This window comes from Vanellus vanellus (assembly GCF_965231255.1).
Source record: "Vanellus vanellus genome assembly, chromosome: Z".
Classification (NCBI taxonomy): Eukaryota; Metazoa; Chordata; class Aves; order Charadriiformes; family Charadriidae; genus Vanellus; species Vanellus vanellus.
In genome coordinates this window covers 53,840,673-53,860,044 of record NC_138908.1, presented here as the reverse complement: position 1 = coordinate 53,860,044, position 19,372 = coordinate 53,840,673, and the positions used below count along the sequence as shown (strand labels likewise).

The window sequence follows — 19,372 nt, the reverse complement described above, 5'->3', positions numbered from 1 at the left end:
TTGCACTTGGCCTTATTGAACTTCATGAGGTTTGCACGGGCCCACCTCTCCAGCCTGCCCAGGTCCCTCTGGGTGGCATCCCTTCCCTCCTGCGTGTCAACTGCATCACACAGCTTGGTGTCGGCAAGCTTGCTGAGGGTGCACTCAATCCCACTGTCCATGTGGCCAACAAAGATGTTAAAAAGTGCCAGTCCCAATACCAACACCTGAGGAATGCCAGACATCACTGGTCACTAATTGGACATGGAGCTGTTGACCACAAGTCTTTGAGTGCAGCCATCCAGCCAATTCCTTATCCACTGAGTGGTCCATTGGTCAAATCCATGTCTCTCCAATTTAGATACAAGGATATAATTCAGGACAGCGTCAAATGCTCTGCGCAAGTCCAGGTAGATGATGTCAGATGATCTTCCCTCATCCACCAACATTGTAACCCCGCTGTAGAAGGCCACCAAATTTGTCAGACACAATTTGCTTTTAGTGAAGCCATGTTGGCTGTCACTTATTGCCTCGTTTTCCATGTGCCTTAGCAGAGTTTCCAGGAGGATCTGCTCCACGATCTTGCTCACACACAGAGGTGAGACCGACTGGCCTGTAGTTCCCTGGGTCTTCCTTTTTGTCTCTTTTTAAAAATGGGGTTATGTTTCCCCTTTTCCAGTCAGTGAGAATTTCCCCTGACTGCCATGACCTCTCTAATATGATGGATAGTGGCTTAGCAACTTTACCCACCAGTTCCCTCAGGACCTGCATATGCATCTAATCATGTCACATGGATTTGTACACCTTCATGTTCATTAGATGGTCTCAAAACCAGTCTTCTCCTACAGTGGGCGATTCCTCATTCTCCCAGTCCCTGCCTTTGCCTTCTGTGACAGTAAGGCACTTGATGATGAAGACCGAGACCAAAAAGAGTACCTCAGCCTTCTCCATATCCTGGTTAACCAGGTCTCCTGTTTTCTTCTGGAGACGGCCCACATTTTCTGTAGTCTTCCTTTTATGCTGACGTACCTGTAGAAGCTTTTCTTGTTGCCCTTGACATCCCTGGACAGATTTAATTCTATCAGGGTTTTAGTTTTCCTAACCTGACCCTGGCTGCTCAGAGAATTTCTCCCAAGATTCCTCCCAAGATAGCTGTCCTTGCTTCCATCCTCTGTAGGCTTCCTTTTTCTGTTTGAGTGTGTCCAGGAGCTCCTTGTTCATCCATGCAGGCCTCCTGGTGTTTCTGCCTGACTTCCTCTTTGTTGGGATGCACCAGTCCTGAGCTTGGAGGAGGTGATCCTTGAATATTAATGAGCTATCTTGGGCTTCTTCCCTCCAGGGCTTTATCCCATGGTACTCTATCAAGCAGATCCCCGCAGAGGCCAAAGTCTGGTTTCCTGAAGTCCAGGGCAGTGAGCTTGTTGTGCACCCTCCTTGCTGCCTTAAGGATCTTGAACTCCACCATTTCATGGTCACTGCAGCCAAGGCTGCTCTTGAGCTTCACATTTCCACCAGCCCTTCCTTGTTGGTGAGAACAAGGTCCAGCATAGCACCTCTCCTCATTGGCTCCTCTGTCAGTTGGAGAAGGAAGTTATCATCAACACATTCCAGGAACCTCCTGGATTGCTTATGCCCTGCTGTGTGGTCCCTCCAACAGATATTGGGATGGTTGATGTCCCCCATGAGGACCAGGGCACTTGTGAATGTGAGCTGCTCCTATCTGTCCCTCCTATAGAGGGCCTCATCTGCTCCATCATCCTGGTCAGGTCTGTAGCAGACCCTCACTGTAATGTCATCTGCCCCTGCCCTCCCATTGATCCTGACTCCTAAGCTCTCGTTCACCTCCTCATCCATCCCCAGGCAGAGCTCCATGCACTCCAGCTGGTCATTGATGTAGAGAGCGACACCCCCTCCTCGTGTCCCCTGTCTGTCCTTCCTGAAGAGTCTGTATTCTTCCACTCCAACACTCGAGTTGTAGCAGCCATTCCACCATGTCTCCATGATGCCAATAAGATCATAGCCCTGCTGGCGTGCGCATGTCTCTAACTCCTCTTGTTTTTTCCCCATGCTACGTGTGTTTGCATAAAGGCATTTAAGTTGGGCTTCAGGTATCATCCTTCCCAGGGGCTGATACCCGAAACCTCTATCAAAACTGAAATAAACTCCTGAATTCCATCACACTGCCTGGCACAGCTGACACTCCCTAACATATGGTAAGATTTTTCTGGCAATTTACATCCTATTTGTCCCAGATAAATAAATGTATTTAGTAAGGATTTTATTTCTATTCTATCAGGGTATTTGAACAAGTTTCTTCATGAAGTTCATGAATTTCTACCTTTAATGGGTGGAATCATGTACCTGGATTTGCATCACAACTACACTTTGGCTTAAAAAGGTACATTTGGATGCAAAATGGGCACTTGTTCTGGCCCCTTGAAGGCCGGGGGACCCCTGATGCCACCCACTGGACTGATCATCCCTTAAAGCATTTTGCATTTTGACAGTTTGTCAATTATTTTTCCATAACGGTAGTTCCAAGGGATGTTTGCAGCACAACTGCTGGAAACGTTCATTGAGCAGATGGTAAGGGTTGTGTTAGTTTCAGTTGGTTTGGCTACAAGGTAAATTTATGCTTTACAAATCTGATTAAGATCTGCCCTGCTTGACTTAATCACTAACACAAAGACAGCTGCTTACTAGAGTTGCCTTAACTCCAGTTACAGGTTTTATCTGCTAAAGTAGTAATTATAGGTCTTTGGAAAGAGCAAAGAGGGAAACAGTAATTATACAGCTGGAGAGGGAAGACTTTCTAGCTGAAATTCAGGTTTATTTTCACACATCACCTACCTTAGGAGCCTATCAATAAAGAATACAGGACATACGCTTCTTCTCTCTGGAAATGAGCTCAGCTTTAAACGTCAGCCATCTCTCAGGCTGACTGCTGCTTGCGTTCAGCTCATCTCTCATCTGAATGCCACAGCATAACCCGCAGACAGTTTCCTGGGGCAACTGCACTTTGCAAAAGACACCCCCATTTTGTTTTATTTTGGTGGTGTCCCTGCTTAATCTTACCCGGGCTTCAGGGATCAAAATGCACAAACCTGAATATCTGGTGTGTCTGTCAGGTGTATGGGAGACAAAGTTTGCCGTTTAATGAAAACAGAAAGGAGACTGCTTAGCAGACCTCCCCACTGATTCTTAAGTGACAGAGCACAATTTTCCCAGACTACCTGTTGTCAGCAGAGATACCGAGGCAGGAAATTTCTCGACCTCTCTGAGCCATGCCTTACTGAGCTGCACTGTAAGCTCTAGAAGAGTGATTACAGAGCACCAGAAAGGCGATGCCAAGCCGTCCTGCAGCTCTCCTGAGACAGGAGAATAGCAGAGCGTGCGGCTCCCGACGTTTTCAATCAGATACCTTTGCTCATCCTCACTTTCTGGGTTGTCAGCACCCACACATACCACCACTTATGAAGTGTTTTACCATCTGTCTTTGCACACTTTCACTCTGCTTTTTCGGGAACCACATGGGTTGTTGACAAGGATTCTGTCTTTTCCAGCTTCCGTCTCTCCTGTCGACCACATTTTCCTAATTAAATAATGCTGGGCAGTGGACACAAGCAAACAATTACCCACACAATTTTGGTGCAAGCAAGTTTAAGACCACATGCACAGTGGAGAGGAAGTCAGGTTTAATCATCACTACTAAAATGTGTGAAGTGTGAGTTTGACAATTGTTTTTGGCCAACAAACCATACGATTTTATTGTGTGGTTGGCTTCCCTGGGCCAGGGCTTGAGCCTAGCTCAAGCTTTAATAAAAGGCACAACTTTTGTGACAAAACAGATGGCCATCTTCCTATTTCTGACCCTGCCTCCCTGCTCTGATCCTTCCCTGCAGATGAAGACTACATCACCCATCATTTTGAGACTACACTGCATTGAAGACACAGCCTCAAAGACAGCCTTCCCTGTCTTTGGGGACTGAATACAATTAACAAGGAGGATGTGCGACTTCCCAAAGAGTCAGCAGCAAATAGGTTAAGGAAAATCATTTTGGCCCTCCAGCTCTTGAGGTTTTGAATCCTGTTGCTTCTGACGCTTCTGCGTATGGCATTCCCACCTGGCCTTACCACATCACCCAGCAGCTGGCCATTGCAACACACCTGACTACACTTTTAGCTACAGCAGCGTTCCCGGGATTTTGATTAATAGTTAATTCCTGTGGCAAAAAAGTGAATCAAGGAAAGATTTCCCCAAGGCGATTTAAGCAGCAGTCCTGCGTGTAAGTGAAGTCATACCCAACACTAATGGAACAGCATTTGAAATCGAAAGGGGAAAGAAATGCCTTGGGCCATTTTACCATCTGAGGTACACAGCTGTAAATATGACAGGTCTCTGATGTAGATTAATAGGTATCACAGGTATGTAAATGACCTCTGAGTTTGGCACATTATAGAACTTACTTGTTCTTAGACCTTAAAATATCCTAAAGTGTGACTTTACAACACAGAAAAAAAACCTGTTCTTAATTCCCTACAAAAACTCCATGTCCTTTTAAAATAAAGTTAATTAGAAGAGAAACCTTGTAAATACATTAAAATGACTATTAAAGATTAGAGGTTGCTACTTGGAAAAATTCTTGCTTCAAGTTTCACTACAGATAAGAAATACTATCAGAAAGACAAAAAAAAAGAACAAAAGCACCAGACTGTCTTCTCACTTTTCCTAGGCTGCACTGGTGCAGTCCTACAGCTCCCAGGAGTGGTAGTTTGGTTTATCTAAGCACATCTGTCTTTATTTGCTTCTCCTCTTGCAGTAAGGGACTGCAGGTCCTTCACAAAAAATAGCATCCAACAGCACGTACTTTTAAAAACAACTGGCTAGGATTGTACGTGGGCAACTCACCTAAATTTTGCCACCTGTAATAAGCTAAATGTGAGCTGTCTTTTGCCCAAGTGTATCTGTTGTATCCCTTTGCCTTTACTTAGGAATCTTACCAGTTCAGCCCACACATGGGCTTCTGGGCACAACCTCACTACTTCTCTAAACTTAAGTGAAAAAGATCCTCAGTGCATTGACAGCAGCGTGCATGTGCATTGACAGTGCATTTGACAGTCTTCAAAACAAGGACTCTTCCCTCAAAAGAGCTACTGAATTACGTAACTTAGTCTGAAAGGCACCATCCCCCCACACCATGAGGACAAAACAAAACACTGCAACATCCAAGATGCTGCAGAAGGGTTTCTGCGATTCTACCATAACCTGCCTAAAAGTCGTCTATACACATATGCAGAGACACACACACACAGAGGTTTTATATGTCTCAGCCTTTTCACTTTCCAGCTGCAAGTTAATGGGTGTGAGAACGATGTCAATATGTGCCACTTTAAGAACAATCTTTTATGTAACCCAGATTAAAATTTAACTGGCCCGTTTCACTATTCAGTATGTGCAGCCTTTTCAATGGGATCTGATAAAGATCAGTTTTGCTGGAACTTGTTTTCAAAGCACTTACAAAAACAGCTTCCCTGCCACTGGCACTTGGAGCAAAACAAATCACACAACAAACTCTGTAAAATCTGCTGCATTTGAGAACGGAGTATAGTAGCAGTCTGGACATGCTTAGTATAGTTTTCTAGGTGCAATAAATAAATAAGGCCAAAAAGGGGCTGGAAGGATTTGTGGCACAATGTCAGCCGCTAATCTTGCTGTAGCTGCGCTATGCCGCCAGTTCACCTTCCAGTCCTGCAGGTAACCACTTCCCCCGCCTGACAACTGCAAATAGCTGTCGACTAATAGAGGATGCCTGAAGCAGGCTGGAAGTGTGATTGACAAACCTTACCCATTTCTGTGTTCGCGTAATTGACTCTTATCACCAGGAAAGTTCAGCCCTCCGAGCTGCAGTTGAGGGACTGGTGCGGGAGGGAAGAGGAGGGCTGCAAAGTCTTCATTTAAATCATGGAGAAACAGAGGATCAACCTTCGGTGCTGTTAAATCTCTTATCTTGTTTAAACATACGCCTCTCACACACTGACAGGAAAAGGTGAATTTCTATAGCAAGCTGGTAGGTAATGATATTCTGGATGTACTGTAAGTGTACGCAAGCCTCGAAGATAGCCCATGCGTCTCTTGATAACAGGCTGTCATTTCTGCAAGAAAAGGCTTACTGGGTGAAAGTGTTCACACATGCATCGGCCCCGTCCGCTGGGAGCTCCTGCGAGCTCCGATCAATGACAGCCAAGACTGCGGCCCTTGAAGTTCCTGTACCTAAGATGAAGCAAAAATAAGCTGCAATACAGTTGCACATTTTGGTATCAGTCTGTGTAATGTACAGCAGAAGCAAGCCACAACACCCAGATGCCCTGAGCTGATTATGAATCTGTCCTGCAAGACAAGCATTTAGGAGATATTACTGTAGGAGTTCAAGACCTTCAAACTTCAGATTTTAGATCCTTGACAGAAATTCTTGAGACATGTTATCAAAGTAGGATGTGGCATTTGGGTATACAAACCCTGTTAATAAATAATAGAAGAATCTGTGATCACCTACACAGTTTTGAAACCAAAGTCAGGAATGCAGTTTTCAGAGGAGATTACCAGGTTTCTTGCCTCGCACAGCACCACGCATACCTGTGTATATTCCTCAAGACTGCTGGAAAAACTGTTTATGAATGTACAGATCAAAAGTACACACATCCATTAAGTATATGGTTTGCCACAGGAGTGCAAAAGCTATGAAAATGCACAGCACAAGCAGACAGTAACCCGTGCCTTTCTCCTAAGACCTTTTTGTGTTTCCTAATCCCTTAGAGGAAACTTCATATGGGGTTTCTCGAAAGGTTATCAGTAAGCAAGTAAAAGTTGTACCCTTATTGGTTTTCATAGCAGAGATTAAAAACATTTCTAGGCTTCTCACAGAGATGGTCAGTAAAGATTTCTTCATTACATTAAACTCTCCTTGGAAAGCTAAAAGTGCCAATTACTTTTGCAAGGGACAGAGTAAACCTCCAGAAAGTGACAGGCAAAGATGACTTTTTACCCTCATCTGCAAATGAGTTCTGTTGAGGATATGTTTTGGAAGGCATAATTTTGGAAACCATATATCCCCATGGATATTTTTAGAGGCGTATTTTTACTTCAATTTTACAGCATTTGTTTGGTGATGGCTGGTATGAAACATTTTGGATTTAATGTACATTTTGTTGAAGCTTGTGGCCTTCGATAAAGATCAAAAGCAATAAAAGGGGTGCTGGAGTAGGGTAAGTGTTCATGCTACTTCTGTGGGTTATTTTGCTTGGGAATACATCAGTGTAGACATTTTAAATATACCAGCAGTTAAAACAACTTTCTCCTGATTGAACAATTTCCATTAGGCTGCCGATCAGAGCTGAACACCAACCACAGACTCCAGTGGTTGTTAGTTTTGGAGTGCGCGAGTTCTTTTAAATCTCTGTAACCCACGCTGTTCGACACTTACCTTGATTCTCTAGTGCTATCTAGCGGCTAGTACTGAAAATGATTAATGCGTAGAGATGCGGCTACACAAGTCAGCATCTGTGGGCAAATCTAGGTCCCTTTTCTGCGGCTAGTGTGACTGTAAGGTGCGGGGCGGGGGGGAAAGGGGGCTGGGCACTACAGACAAACAGCCTCTCCCACAAAGCTTCAGCACCCCCAGTCTCCCAGGCTGAGTGCCCAAGCTGAAACCAGCGGCTGGCTGCATAAAAACTTTTTTTTTTTTTTTGTCTTGAAATACCAAAGAAACACTCATGCAGGCAGCGTTATTTTGATTGCTGGTGGCCACCTCCAGGCCTATTTGTGCCTAAACGGGTGAGCACTTCCCCTCTCCTGCTCCCACTCACTCTTGAACTGGAAGTTCAGAGTAGGGCAGTTCCAGCCACCTTTCACTACAGAGAAAAGCAAACAGGCTGCCAGGCGCCAGCAAATACCTTTGTCTCCTTGCATCTTGTTGCCCGAGATTTTTTCTTGGTCCATCTTCTCCTTGACATTGAGAAGGAAACTAATCTAATTCAAGGTTGCCACTTCTGGCCTTGGTCAAAGAGGTTTGCTAGCTTGGCCAACAGATTAAAGGTTTAAGCTCAAGTCTGAGTGTAAATAATACATACAGGCACAGGAGTTCAAAACATCAATTGAGTACAGTTCCTAGATATAAAAGGAACAGTTCTATGAACATGAGATCTTTGACTAAAGATCCTAAATAAAAAGCTTTTAGCAGCAAGGAAGTCTGGAGTGTAATTTAACTTAATGAGGTACTCTTAGCCCCACAAATGCTGCATCCGTATCCCTTTCTCAACTTCAAATAGGATTTCATTGCCCTGAAAGCACGAATTGTAATGTACTCCATTCTTAAAAATACCAAGCTAATAGACAAGATGTACACTCACATTAGAAAAGGGCTCATCAGGAATCATGACAATCACAATCTAATGGAGAAGAAACAGATAATCCCTCTGCTGCAGTTTTTCTTGACATTTAAATACATCCCTTTTTTAAAATCCTTTGAGACCTAAGGATAACAAAGGGTTAGAGTGTCTATTTTAATTTCTTCCATAAAAAAAAAAAAATCATGCCTGGAAGGAATTAGCTGCAGGCTGATAATTAGCACTTACATAGTACTATTCCCCAAACTACACATGCATATGCATATATGCATACGCATGTGCACATGCGTACACACACACACACACACAAAGCCTTTGACATCCTCCCCTCACACGTAATACCTTCCCCCAGCACATACACAAATCAAAAGAAAGGAGAGCAGGGGAAGTGCAGACAGGAATGATTTGGCTGCTGGCAAAATAAATAGCTCTGAAGAGTCTCTGACTTCTTAGGGTGGAAAGAAGGGGATGCCACGTGACAGCAAACAGTAAACTCTTAATGAGTAATTTCTACTAAATGCTAATATTCCCTAAATATGCACTTAAAGACAAAGGTCCAGTTATATTTTTTCTTCCAGCTCTCGTGACTGCAATAGGAAAAGTAAAGGCGTTTTTCCAGAGGCAAAGAGACTATATACACAGAATTCTGACGGTCAGCTGCCATTTGACATGAAAAAAAGCCAAGTTCTTCCTAGGGAGATAAGGCACAGATTGAAAAGAGAGTGTGCTTAGTCATAATGGGAAATTAAGCTCCCATCTTGTCTCGAGCAATTCACTTTCCTGGCCAGGACAAATTTATACTTACTGCAAAGGCTTTGTTAGACATGCAATTTAACATGAAGGCAATCACTTGCTGTTGTTCTGTGTTGTGAAAGGGGTTGTAACAGCTTCACCAGGAGACTGTGTCCATAAACATTTTCATGAAATAATTAATGCATATATTTGGTTAGAACAACCTAACTCTACAATAACAACAAATTTGAGTGGATTGCTTCTCCTTATGTATATGCTTGAAAAGGGAAGTATATGATAGAACTGGAGATAAAGGTAGAAAAAAATGCAGGTCCTCTGCGTAACTTTTAAATTAAAGCCAAGACATTCAAGGCTAGATCTTAAAAAAAAAAAAAAAAAACAACCCAGAACCAACCAAACAAAAAAACCCTGACTTCTAGGCCTGCAAGTGAAGCATGTCAGATTTGTGGTACGCACCTGTATCCCCACTGAGGAGAGCCAAGTATGCATCAATCCCATCAGGAGTGACCTTGGAGCCTTGCTACGCTCAGCGGTGGGTTTCGGACCACCGCATCTTGCAGACAGCAAGTCCTTCAGGAACAGCATCAGTCCGCCTGTGACCTAAAATTCAGAATTTCTCATACAGACAGAAACCTACAGTCATTCTTCCCAAATGCTGCTGGATCTTACTTTCCATTAAAGCATAACTTGCAAGGGAAATGGTGGGGCCTAAGCCTTCACTTTACAGGAACTTTTCCAGGACACGGAAATTCAAGCAGTGAACCATTCGGGTGTATGCAAAAAGAAGCAGCTGCAGATGCAGCTGGTATTATCCAGTATTTAAGATCACCACGAAACAACACTACCTCACTACATTAAATGTGTCACTTGCCCTATTTAAATCCCTGGCTACCAAAAATGAAGTCTCCAGCCCAGACACCAGGTTTGGAATTGTTTGGATTCCCCAAGAGAATTCTAACATTGAGAGTAACATTTTCCTTCCCTACCTGTATTTGCATATATTCATCAACACCAAGAAAAATGACATATCTGAAACAATGACAGACTAATTTTTTTCATTCAAACTGTATCAAAAAGGTACCACCTTATTAGCTCTTTGCAGGCATTTTATGCTTGGGAAAAAGTATAAAATCTGAGGAAAAAAGTTGGTGTGGACTTACTAAAAAAGCATGACAAAAATATGAACACTATCACTTCTAACCATCTTCTGGTCTCAGTGACAGTAACAAAGGTTAATGTTTTCCCCATATGACAGTCTTTCTTATCATCTGTCCTCAGTGGTTCCTCTTACAAACAGGAATTCCAGTGACCATATGCTGCTTTAAACATTAGAATTATATTGGTATTTATATGTCATCTGCAACACTGACCTTTCTACTCCCCTCAGACATATTCACATTTAACACTGAGTAATGAATAAATTTTTTCAAGCCAAAACAAAATGCGTATGTCTTTGACAGTTTCAGACAAAGATTCTCCCCAAATAGGTAATAACTAATTTCCTATTAACTATCCGAGATGCTGCTCCCATTGCTTTCTGTAAAATCCCCAACAATGTGAAACTCTGAAGTGTTGGACATGGTGGCTATGGCATCAATGTGATCAGAAGATACTTGAAAGTTAGAACCTGCAAAGACCTTGAATGTGCCTCAGCCTAAGTGCACATGTGAGGTGCCCAACAAGAAACTCAGGCTCCCTTATCTCTGTCTGGTGTACAGTAGTGGAAACCTGATAAAGCATCCTGAAAATGTACCCTGTGGTCTCAGTCCTCCCAGTCCTAGTATCATGCACTCTTCTGTAGCTACGAACCGTGAGGAGCATAGAAAAAACACTATGAAAACACACCAAACAATGACACTGTTGTTGACCAATGCTGAGTCTCAAAAAGGTATCCCACATCCCATAGAAATACTCATCAAGAACATTCACTCCCTTTTAGCTATAATGTCTACCTTGCTCAGTCAAAGTGTACTTACTCTTAACTTAACTGAACTACACTTAAAGTGTAATTTAACTAATAAGATGACAAAGGCTGAAATATCAGAAAACATTAACAAGTGTCAACAAATAAGCACTTAAAATATCCAATATAGCACTCAGCTAAGAGTACAGGTGAGATTTACTGTCCATGATTCAAGCACTCCCTTTAGGTAATAATAAAAAAAAAATTATATATTTAAAATCACAGAATCACCAAATATATTTAAAATACCTATCTGAAGATCAAAAAAAAAAAAAAAAAAAAAAAAAAAAAGAATGGACTGACCAGAAGGTAGTTTGATGAGAAAGACAAAGTGAAAGCCTGCTTAGTTCAATTTCTAAAAACAATTAGCTACTGCAACATAACAAAAAATCTTGAGTTAAAACTTAATAATCCAGTTTGGATAATTCTGTTATCTTCAACTGAGATGTACACAGCTTTCAGGATTAGTAGTTTACCAGAAATTATTCTCCTTTCTACTGAAATAAGAGAAGCCACACCTATTTTTTTCTGCTCATTTCACATGACCACTTTTGCTGGGAGTAGAAAGATCAATAATACTGTGGAAGATTTCACCACAGGAGAATGAAAACATATGTCAAAAATTCAGGAACCTCCATCTGCTTAGGTATCATCTTCCATGAGTAGGTATACAGTTCTTAAGTGTTTGAAACGCATCCGTCTAACCTGACACTGTTTGCATTTTCCCAAGTACCAGTGGCACAACTTCACAAGCTAACACATAACCCTGCAACAGCGGCTATGAACTGAAATGCATTAATATCAAGATCTACACAGCTGTTGAGGAAGGTGCATGACCTCGAATTCAGCAAGAAACAAAAACAGCTTGTATATACGCTGCAGGTGTTGAATATGCTAACGAAAACAATGTTCATGGTTTTAATAGCATTTGTAAAGGAAGTGAAAAAATTTATGTACTCTTAGTAAGTTTCAAGTGGTGCCTAAGACAAAATTGCTCCCTGCATGTGAATATTTTAGATGCTTCAGAGAATTTGTTGTTAAAAAGCAAGAAAAAGGGGTGTGTGGGAAACCACTATGAGCCTTTTTCCAATGTCACTCTCACTTTGAGATAAGGCATTCTTTGCAAAACACTATTAATAGTACTAAGTTCCTCTACATTATTTGCAAGTCTCTGTAGGTAAAGCAAAACAACTTTTTCCCCACCTAAGAACAAAGACAACAATTTTCTTCTTCTTTTAGGTTTGTTTTTTTTTTTTTTTCTTTAGGCACATCCATTTCTACATCTACAGAATATACAGCTTCTTTTGTTTTCTTTTAAAAAAGAGTCTGGATACATTGAAGGGAAGGGGATCCTCAACGGCTACTAAGTTCCACTCACTCTCCCAACTGATAATTACCAATACCATTGCTTTCATAAAGCTAACCCAGAAATAAAATCCAGCAGAGGAATTAATAGGAAAGGAGCCGTGCCAATAATACCTGTTCACTGCCAAGAAATGAAATATGTGCATTCCCAGGAGGCAGCTGTGCTTTGTCCAGACCCATGCTTAGAAAAAGTGACAGCCTCCTTCATTAATGCCACTCTAAGATTACGAGGTGAGACATAAGCAGAGTTAGAAGAAAGGACTGGGTCTTTGAACAGACAGTGGGCTGGAGCCTTTAAGACACCAGGTCCTTCAATTCCAATCCTATCAAGTCCCATAGGTAATACAGTCACATGGGAAAAATGTAACCAAAGCTGGAAGACTTGGTAGAACTGGGGCCACCATACCTAGCACCTTACAGGACTAACCCCTGTGATATGAAAGTTGCACTGAATACCAAATGACAAAGAAAATCAAACATGCTAAGCCTGAAAAGTTTATTACACCTCATGGTCCAGTGCACGGCAGCCACAGAACACTGGTCATGCAACAGCTTTCCTGGTCTGGGGCTCCGGGCTGATCCTGTGCTCTTACCCAGCAGCGTGGGTCACAGCTAAAAACAAAGTCTCAGGCTCCATGGCTCACTGTTTTGATGCCTCATGGCAAGTCCCGTGCCTGAAGGAATGCTTTTTAAACAGACTGAACAATGATTAATGCTGTCTGTTTCAAAAAGCAAGGCGGCTTCATATTAATTCCTACATAGAATCATAGAATCATTTAGGTTGGAAAGGACTTTTAAGATCATAGAGTCCAACTGTTAACCTAACACTGCCAAGTCCGCCACTAAATCACGTCCCTAAGCACCATGGATAAAGTCATGAAGGAGCACTGTGCTGCCATTTTTTGAGGTGTTGAAATAAAATTTGCTTGTTCTGCTTTAGACATAGTTTTACCATGCATAATCATTTGAAAATTACAGTGCCTACAGAAGTAAAAAAGATATGCATCCTCTCTGGGAGGAAAAAAACAACAACAAAAAAGACAGTATAATGATATTACCATCGAATTAAACAAGCAAAATCTATGAATTCCACATTAGGAATATAACCAATTGAACAGTGGGTTACTAGTCACCTGTCCTGTGGGGTCAAGCATACACAGCAATACCCACTTCGGTAAAATTTTGTTCATAGGTGAGACAGACACCTAGAATGACTTTTTGCAGAGTCCTGCTCTGCGAAAGGTAGTGGAAGTGACCCATCCCATCTATGACATCATTACTGCTATTCCTAATATAATTTCTTCTTACTTAGAAATGCGATTTGCATTGCCATTGCCTTTTGAAATCTACAAATACCTTTTTTTCCCCTCTGCTTGTCATAATTTTGATATCTGATCTCATGGATTTTCTAAGAGTTCGCAAGCAAAGATAAAATCTTAAAATCCAAATAAAGCAATTTTTAGCAAATGCTTTAAGGTTTACACAAAGCGTATTTTTTAAAATTTAATTTAAATTGTTTTGAATTAATCTTTCACAACCAAATGAACAAGCATGAAATGGTGAAGGAACCAGAAAAACACCTGCAACTTTATTTCTTTGTCATGACAGTTTGGAATTTATTCACTTAAATCCTCCATTTAGACACAACAGCAGTAACAAAATATCTGTACACTACTTCTGTTACAAATATAGATACTATTTAAAGTGACTTTACATACTCTAATGTAGGCATTTCTCACTCTAACCAAGGCATAAGTATAGATGAGCAATTCAGTAACAACAGCATCGAGTAAAGGTACCACCTGTTTTCTTTCATCTTAGCATACCACAGTGTCACCTCTAGAATAGTTAAAGAGAGGAAAAGGGTGGCTTTTTAGTTAATTCACTTAGACATAGCTATCAGTTTGTTAATACTATTTCACAGACATTCCTAATACTGTTTTTGTGTCCCACTAAAACAAATGCTAGTGTTTTGTATCTTACCGTAATTATGGCCTGACCATTGCCTGCATTTTCAGTTCAGATTTCTCTTAAATGACAACTGACATGGCGGCCTTCTTGCTACAATTTTTTTTTTTTTTTTTGCTAATTAACATAAAGGGTCTTCTGCTAATTAGCATGTTAATTAGCTAGGTATTTTTCTCCCTTAAAAGACTTGGTAAAGTTTTTTTGCAGAAAGGTAAATCAAGGGCAAAATGTGCTTTATCTGCCAGATTCCTAAGGGCCAGTTTGAAGGAGCAGAGGCAAAAGCAGGCTACAATCTGCTCTGGGTTTCAGTGAGTGAGGTTTTTGGATAACGTTTTAGTTAGAATCCAAACTTAGGCAACTGAGGATGCTGATAAATTTATTGACCACACTGCTGCCCAAAGAACAGCTCCATGGTTGCCTTGTACTTATTAGACACTCTCTTGTATTTGCGCCTCTAAAATTAATAACCCCAAAACACTATTGGCAGCCCTCAAATCTCCTCTTCTGCTTAATGCTGATGCAGAGAGACTTTCACTGCTGTCTTACTACTCACCTCCACTGGGAGGGATTTTCAGCCCTTTACTCCTGGTTTTAGGCTTCCTCAGTCCAAGGACGACTCCACCTTTGCTGCTACTGATAATGGCAGCAACACTGTAACATCAACTTCTTCCACCTTGGCTTAACCAGCATCCCCAAGTCTCTGCCTGCAGTTAAGTAAATCTGCCCTGAGCAGTTTGTCCATGGCTCTGATTCAAGCAACTCACAGAAACATCTGCACTGAGCCTGCAGTTAATCTTGCACGTTGGAAGAGGACAACCTTCACTTACACACATTTCATATTGAGAAGTTTGCTCTCACAGCCATAAATGCTAGAAACCACTACTATTGCAAAAGAAAAGTCTAGTTCTTATAGCGTAGTTGCTGGGCACTCTCACTCACCAAGAGTAGTTTCCACTAGCAATTGGATTTTTCAGCCCTGAGCACAAGTCCTCTCCTGTCAAACCAAACACACACACACACCCCGCCTCAAAAAAAAAAAAAACAAACCAACAATCAAACCTTCAAACCTAAGAAAAACTAAAACACAGTTTTCTTTTTTTTTGATACACCACGACTTAGGAAATTTAAACACACAAACAGAGAAGCAAAAAAAACCCCACCCAAGTCACATACCCTGCTCCTTCTGCTTGGGCATGGTGAAATAATACAAATAACCATCTAAGTCCATTAATCATCTACCTCCAGATTACATATTTTTTCTTTCCCAACATTCCATACTTTGTTAATACTTTCTTTCTTCAATAACCTCACTTTTGTTTTCTGACTACTGCTGCCCATGCCACCCTCTTGTTGACTTGGCGACTTTACCATTTTTCCAACATATTTCAAATATCCAAAGCCTCTTAGCAAAACATTCCAGTTTTGTTGTGTGGTTATTAACGACAACATTTTTTTAGTGGCTTACAAGCATTCATTATAACACTAATATGAAAAATATCCATGTCTTTCCATGGTTGACATAACTCCATTGCAGTGGTTTGACAGTAAAAGAAATACTTCTATTGCATACAAAAATATGGTTAAATGATATTTTTCTTCAGTGTTGTAACACAGCCCTGTGAAGCTGGAAGAGCAAGAAGGCTATATAAACATTTCCATTCTCTTTGCTATGCGGAATGTAAATAATACAGTCTTATTGACCCTACCCCTTTTAGACAGCCAGTTCACGACAAAACAGTCAAAGTGACTGTTCCTTTTGTCCTTTTCAGAATAGCAACCGCTTCCTCATGGCTCACCCCTTCTAAACTCTGCCCATTCACAGCAATGATCTGATCCCCCCTCTTCAGGCGTCCATCTTCTGCTGCTGCACCCTGAAACGATACAACATGTAACTGCAGACTCATGGATTTCTTTTTCTCCCTGCCACACTGTCCTTATGGTCTGAATAAGACAGATTCAGTGCACAAAATCCCTGAAAACTTATTTCGTTTTCAATGATTCAAATACAGTGCACCCTGCTAGTGCTGCAGTACGCCCTGCTCTAAGTTTCACAACATCTAGAAATCAGATGTACAGGATTTTTATATTCCCTTAACCCTGTTTGTCCAGCTACTATAACATTTAAACTCTACTATCACAGAAGTAAAATTTTCAAGACCTGAAGAAGTTTTCAGCAACTGGTTTAAGAAATACAGTAATCAAAACCCAGCTCTGTACTTTGATTTATCATAAAAGTTTGCAATTCTTGATTCCAGTCTTCTCTGACTGAAAGCTGTTTCCTAGGGCAGTCCAACTATTAAATACAGTTTAGTACCTGAACTTCTCCAAAGGTCCAGACCAAGTTCAGTTATTTTATCTTGGTCTACCTTTCAGATTCTCAGTTGAAATAAAACAGTCCCTTCTACTACCTTAAGAAAACACAAACATGAGACAAGGGAGCTGTTTTTCTAAGTATATGTACAATTTCAGCTTTGAGAGTTTAAGAATTCAACTGAAGAATTTCACATGCATTTGGAAATTCTGAATCTTCCTAAGACTATAGCCTTCAAATTCTGCAAGAACATTTTGACTAGCACTTGCGCTAAGGAAGAGAAGCTGTGAGAAACTGTAACAATCTTCTGACTTCAAACTCAGGTCATGTTTTAAGATAGCAGCTGCTGTGAACTAACTAATAAATGGATTGACTGAACAAATTTACACTTACCTTCGCAAACACTGTCTTCACATAAATGGGTAAGTCTCCATGGGGACTGCCATAACCGCCCACAATACTAAATCCTAGGCCGTCTGGTCCTCTATCCAGGGTAATGCTCTTGTACTGAGGAGGTCTAAGACAAGGAGAAACAGCATTGCGAGTTTGTCTGAACTTATGATTTAAAATGTAGAACATCCCACAAAAAACATATTTCCTTTCAAGCTAAGCAATACATTTCCCTTTCCACTATAAATACAAATGCTTTTATTATAATGAACTGGAAATTTTAGTTCATGTAGAACACTGCAACTGTCTAATGCCCTTGCTATTACTTAAAGGTACCTATTTCAAACACCTCTTCCACCCAGCTCAGGGCACAGTTACAGCTGCAATGACCCACTAACAGTGCTTACTGGAGTAGTAGAGGTGCAAACCCAGTATCTCAAATCTCCGTAACAAATACCTACTTTAAAACCCATTACACCTCCTAAAAAACATCTAAAATTAGCCTCAATAGTCTATGTTGTAAAGTTTAATTGCATCTCTCCTCCTCTAATATGTGACTGTGTCTTTGTATGTATGTTTTTATACAGCCCATTTATAGGTACATTTCCCCACATATACTTTGACTATGAAAAATTTTGAAGTTCTATCTTTCAAAGTAGATCTATGTGGCTAAAGAACCCCATTTTCTCTTTCCCTGTTCCTAAAAGAAAAACGCCTCCGATTTATGATACAGTTTCAGGCAAAACTTGTTTACATAGATGTATCTTGCACTATACCAGAAGCAGTATACGTTGTATACCAGAAAAATTTGATGATCCTGATAGCCCAGTACTAGAAGGCAAAATATGGAAATGCAGGTACCACTGTGGAAAGGGTCTTGCTATTTTAAGTCTGAAACAAAACATTTTGGCTGTATCAATTAATCCCAGCTACCAAGGCTTAGTGAAACAAAGGAGGCTGTATTTACAGATCAGAGCCCATCATAATTCTACAGGGGGGCAAAATAAAGCAGCACAGCAAATCACATCACAAAAATGCAGAGGAGGACCTACGGCCTACAGGTCCCATATATATCAAATGTGTCAGTCATGATCAAGTCAAACAGTTCACCCGTTATTTACCAGAATTTGTAAGGTTTTTAGGTTGAGTTCCACCTACAATAGTAGGCTACAGAGATTGTATGTTCTATAGTCACTGACCCTAAATCATCCTGAAAAATGCTGGTTGAAGTTAGTCCCGCAAATGAAAGACTGGACGTAGGTGGATCCTGCTGCTGACCAGTTATGACACTCACTTCTCCTCCAGCTACAACCTAGGAACAAGAGTTCGTAAACCAGTAACATGAAAATGCTGACACTAAAATAATTCATTGTAGCAGCTGGCAAAATGGTATTCAGAAAATATTCCAAATGTCACTGAAGATTTTCTACCTGCAACTCAATAGTGCCTGAAGCATTTTTCAAGAGACTAACAGCTTGGGAGTGAGTCATGCCGTCAGTTGACGTTCCACAGATGCTAACAATCCTGTCCCCAACCTGCAGAAGAAAATGTAGAAAATTTAACTAAGTTAAGTTACGTGGTTTTGTCACTTTCTTGCAACAATAGCAGATCTGTGTATTTGCTTCAGCCTGATTTTATCAGTGATATAGGGGAGGAAGAAAGGCAAGTCATCTTTGAACTACATAATGATCCAATACAAAAGTAGAAAATTCAACACCACAACTAGCAAATTCCACTGGTTTAGTGTATTCAGTGTAAAAGAGTAATGATGCTTTACAGAACTGATCCTAATACTCTAGAAATATACAGCATGTAAAAAAAAAAGATGCATTTTGCATGCCACGTGAAGACAGACAGACTAAAGTAGTAAATCATCAGAGATTATACATTTGAATTCATCCTGAAATAACACTGTCCATTTTCCAAGGACCATGAGTCAAATTCAACCACCTCTGGTACAGATTAGATACAGTACGCATGTAAGTGCTGTATCAGATAAGACCTGCCACTTTAACTAAGAACCTGAAAAGTACTATCTCTATCCTAAGGCAGATAAAAATAGAAAACACGAGAGATAAACCAGGTTGCATACATATAGTTGCAGGAAAGACAGCCTTGCTCATCAGTGGAGCTCACTTCCAGAATCCATCATTCTGAACCACTATCTCTACTTCTAATTTTCACAAGCTGATTACCTCTATGATCCAAGGTTGTTTTAAGACTTCCCTCCCAAAGTCGGT

The 19,372-nt window shown here is 40.9% G+C and overlaps 1 protein-coding gene across 1 annotated transcript in view; it reads right to left on the bottom strand.

The window, feature by feature from the left end:
- Positions 1-14,033: 14,033 nt before the first annotated feature.
- MPDZ (multiple PDZ domain crumbs cell polarity complex component) overlaps positions 14,034-19,372 on the bottom strand; it is a 90,526-nt gene continuing 85,187 nt past the window's right edge. Inside the window, exons 43-46 of the mRNA XM_082497804.1 lie at positions 18,563-18,667; positions 18,332-18,444; positions 17,136-17,259; positions 14,034-16,302 (exon numbers count right to left, since the gene is read on the bottom strand). Coding sequence (XP_082353930.1) covers positions 16,156-16,302; positions 17,136-17,259; positions 18,332-18,444; positions 18,563-18,667 — 489 coding nt within the window. The 3' untranslated portion in view covers positions 14,034-16,155. The remainder of the gene's footprint in view (positions 16,303-17,135; positions 17,260-18,331; positions 18,445-18,562; positions 18,668-19,372) is intronic.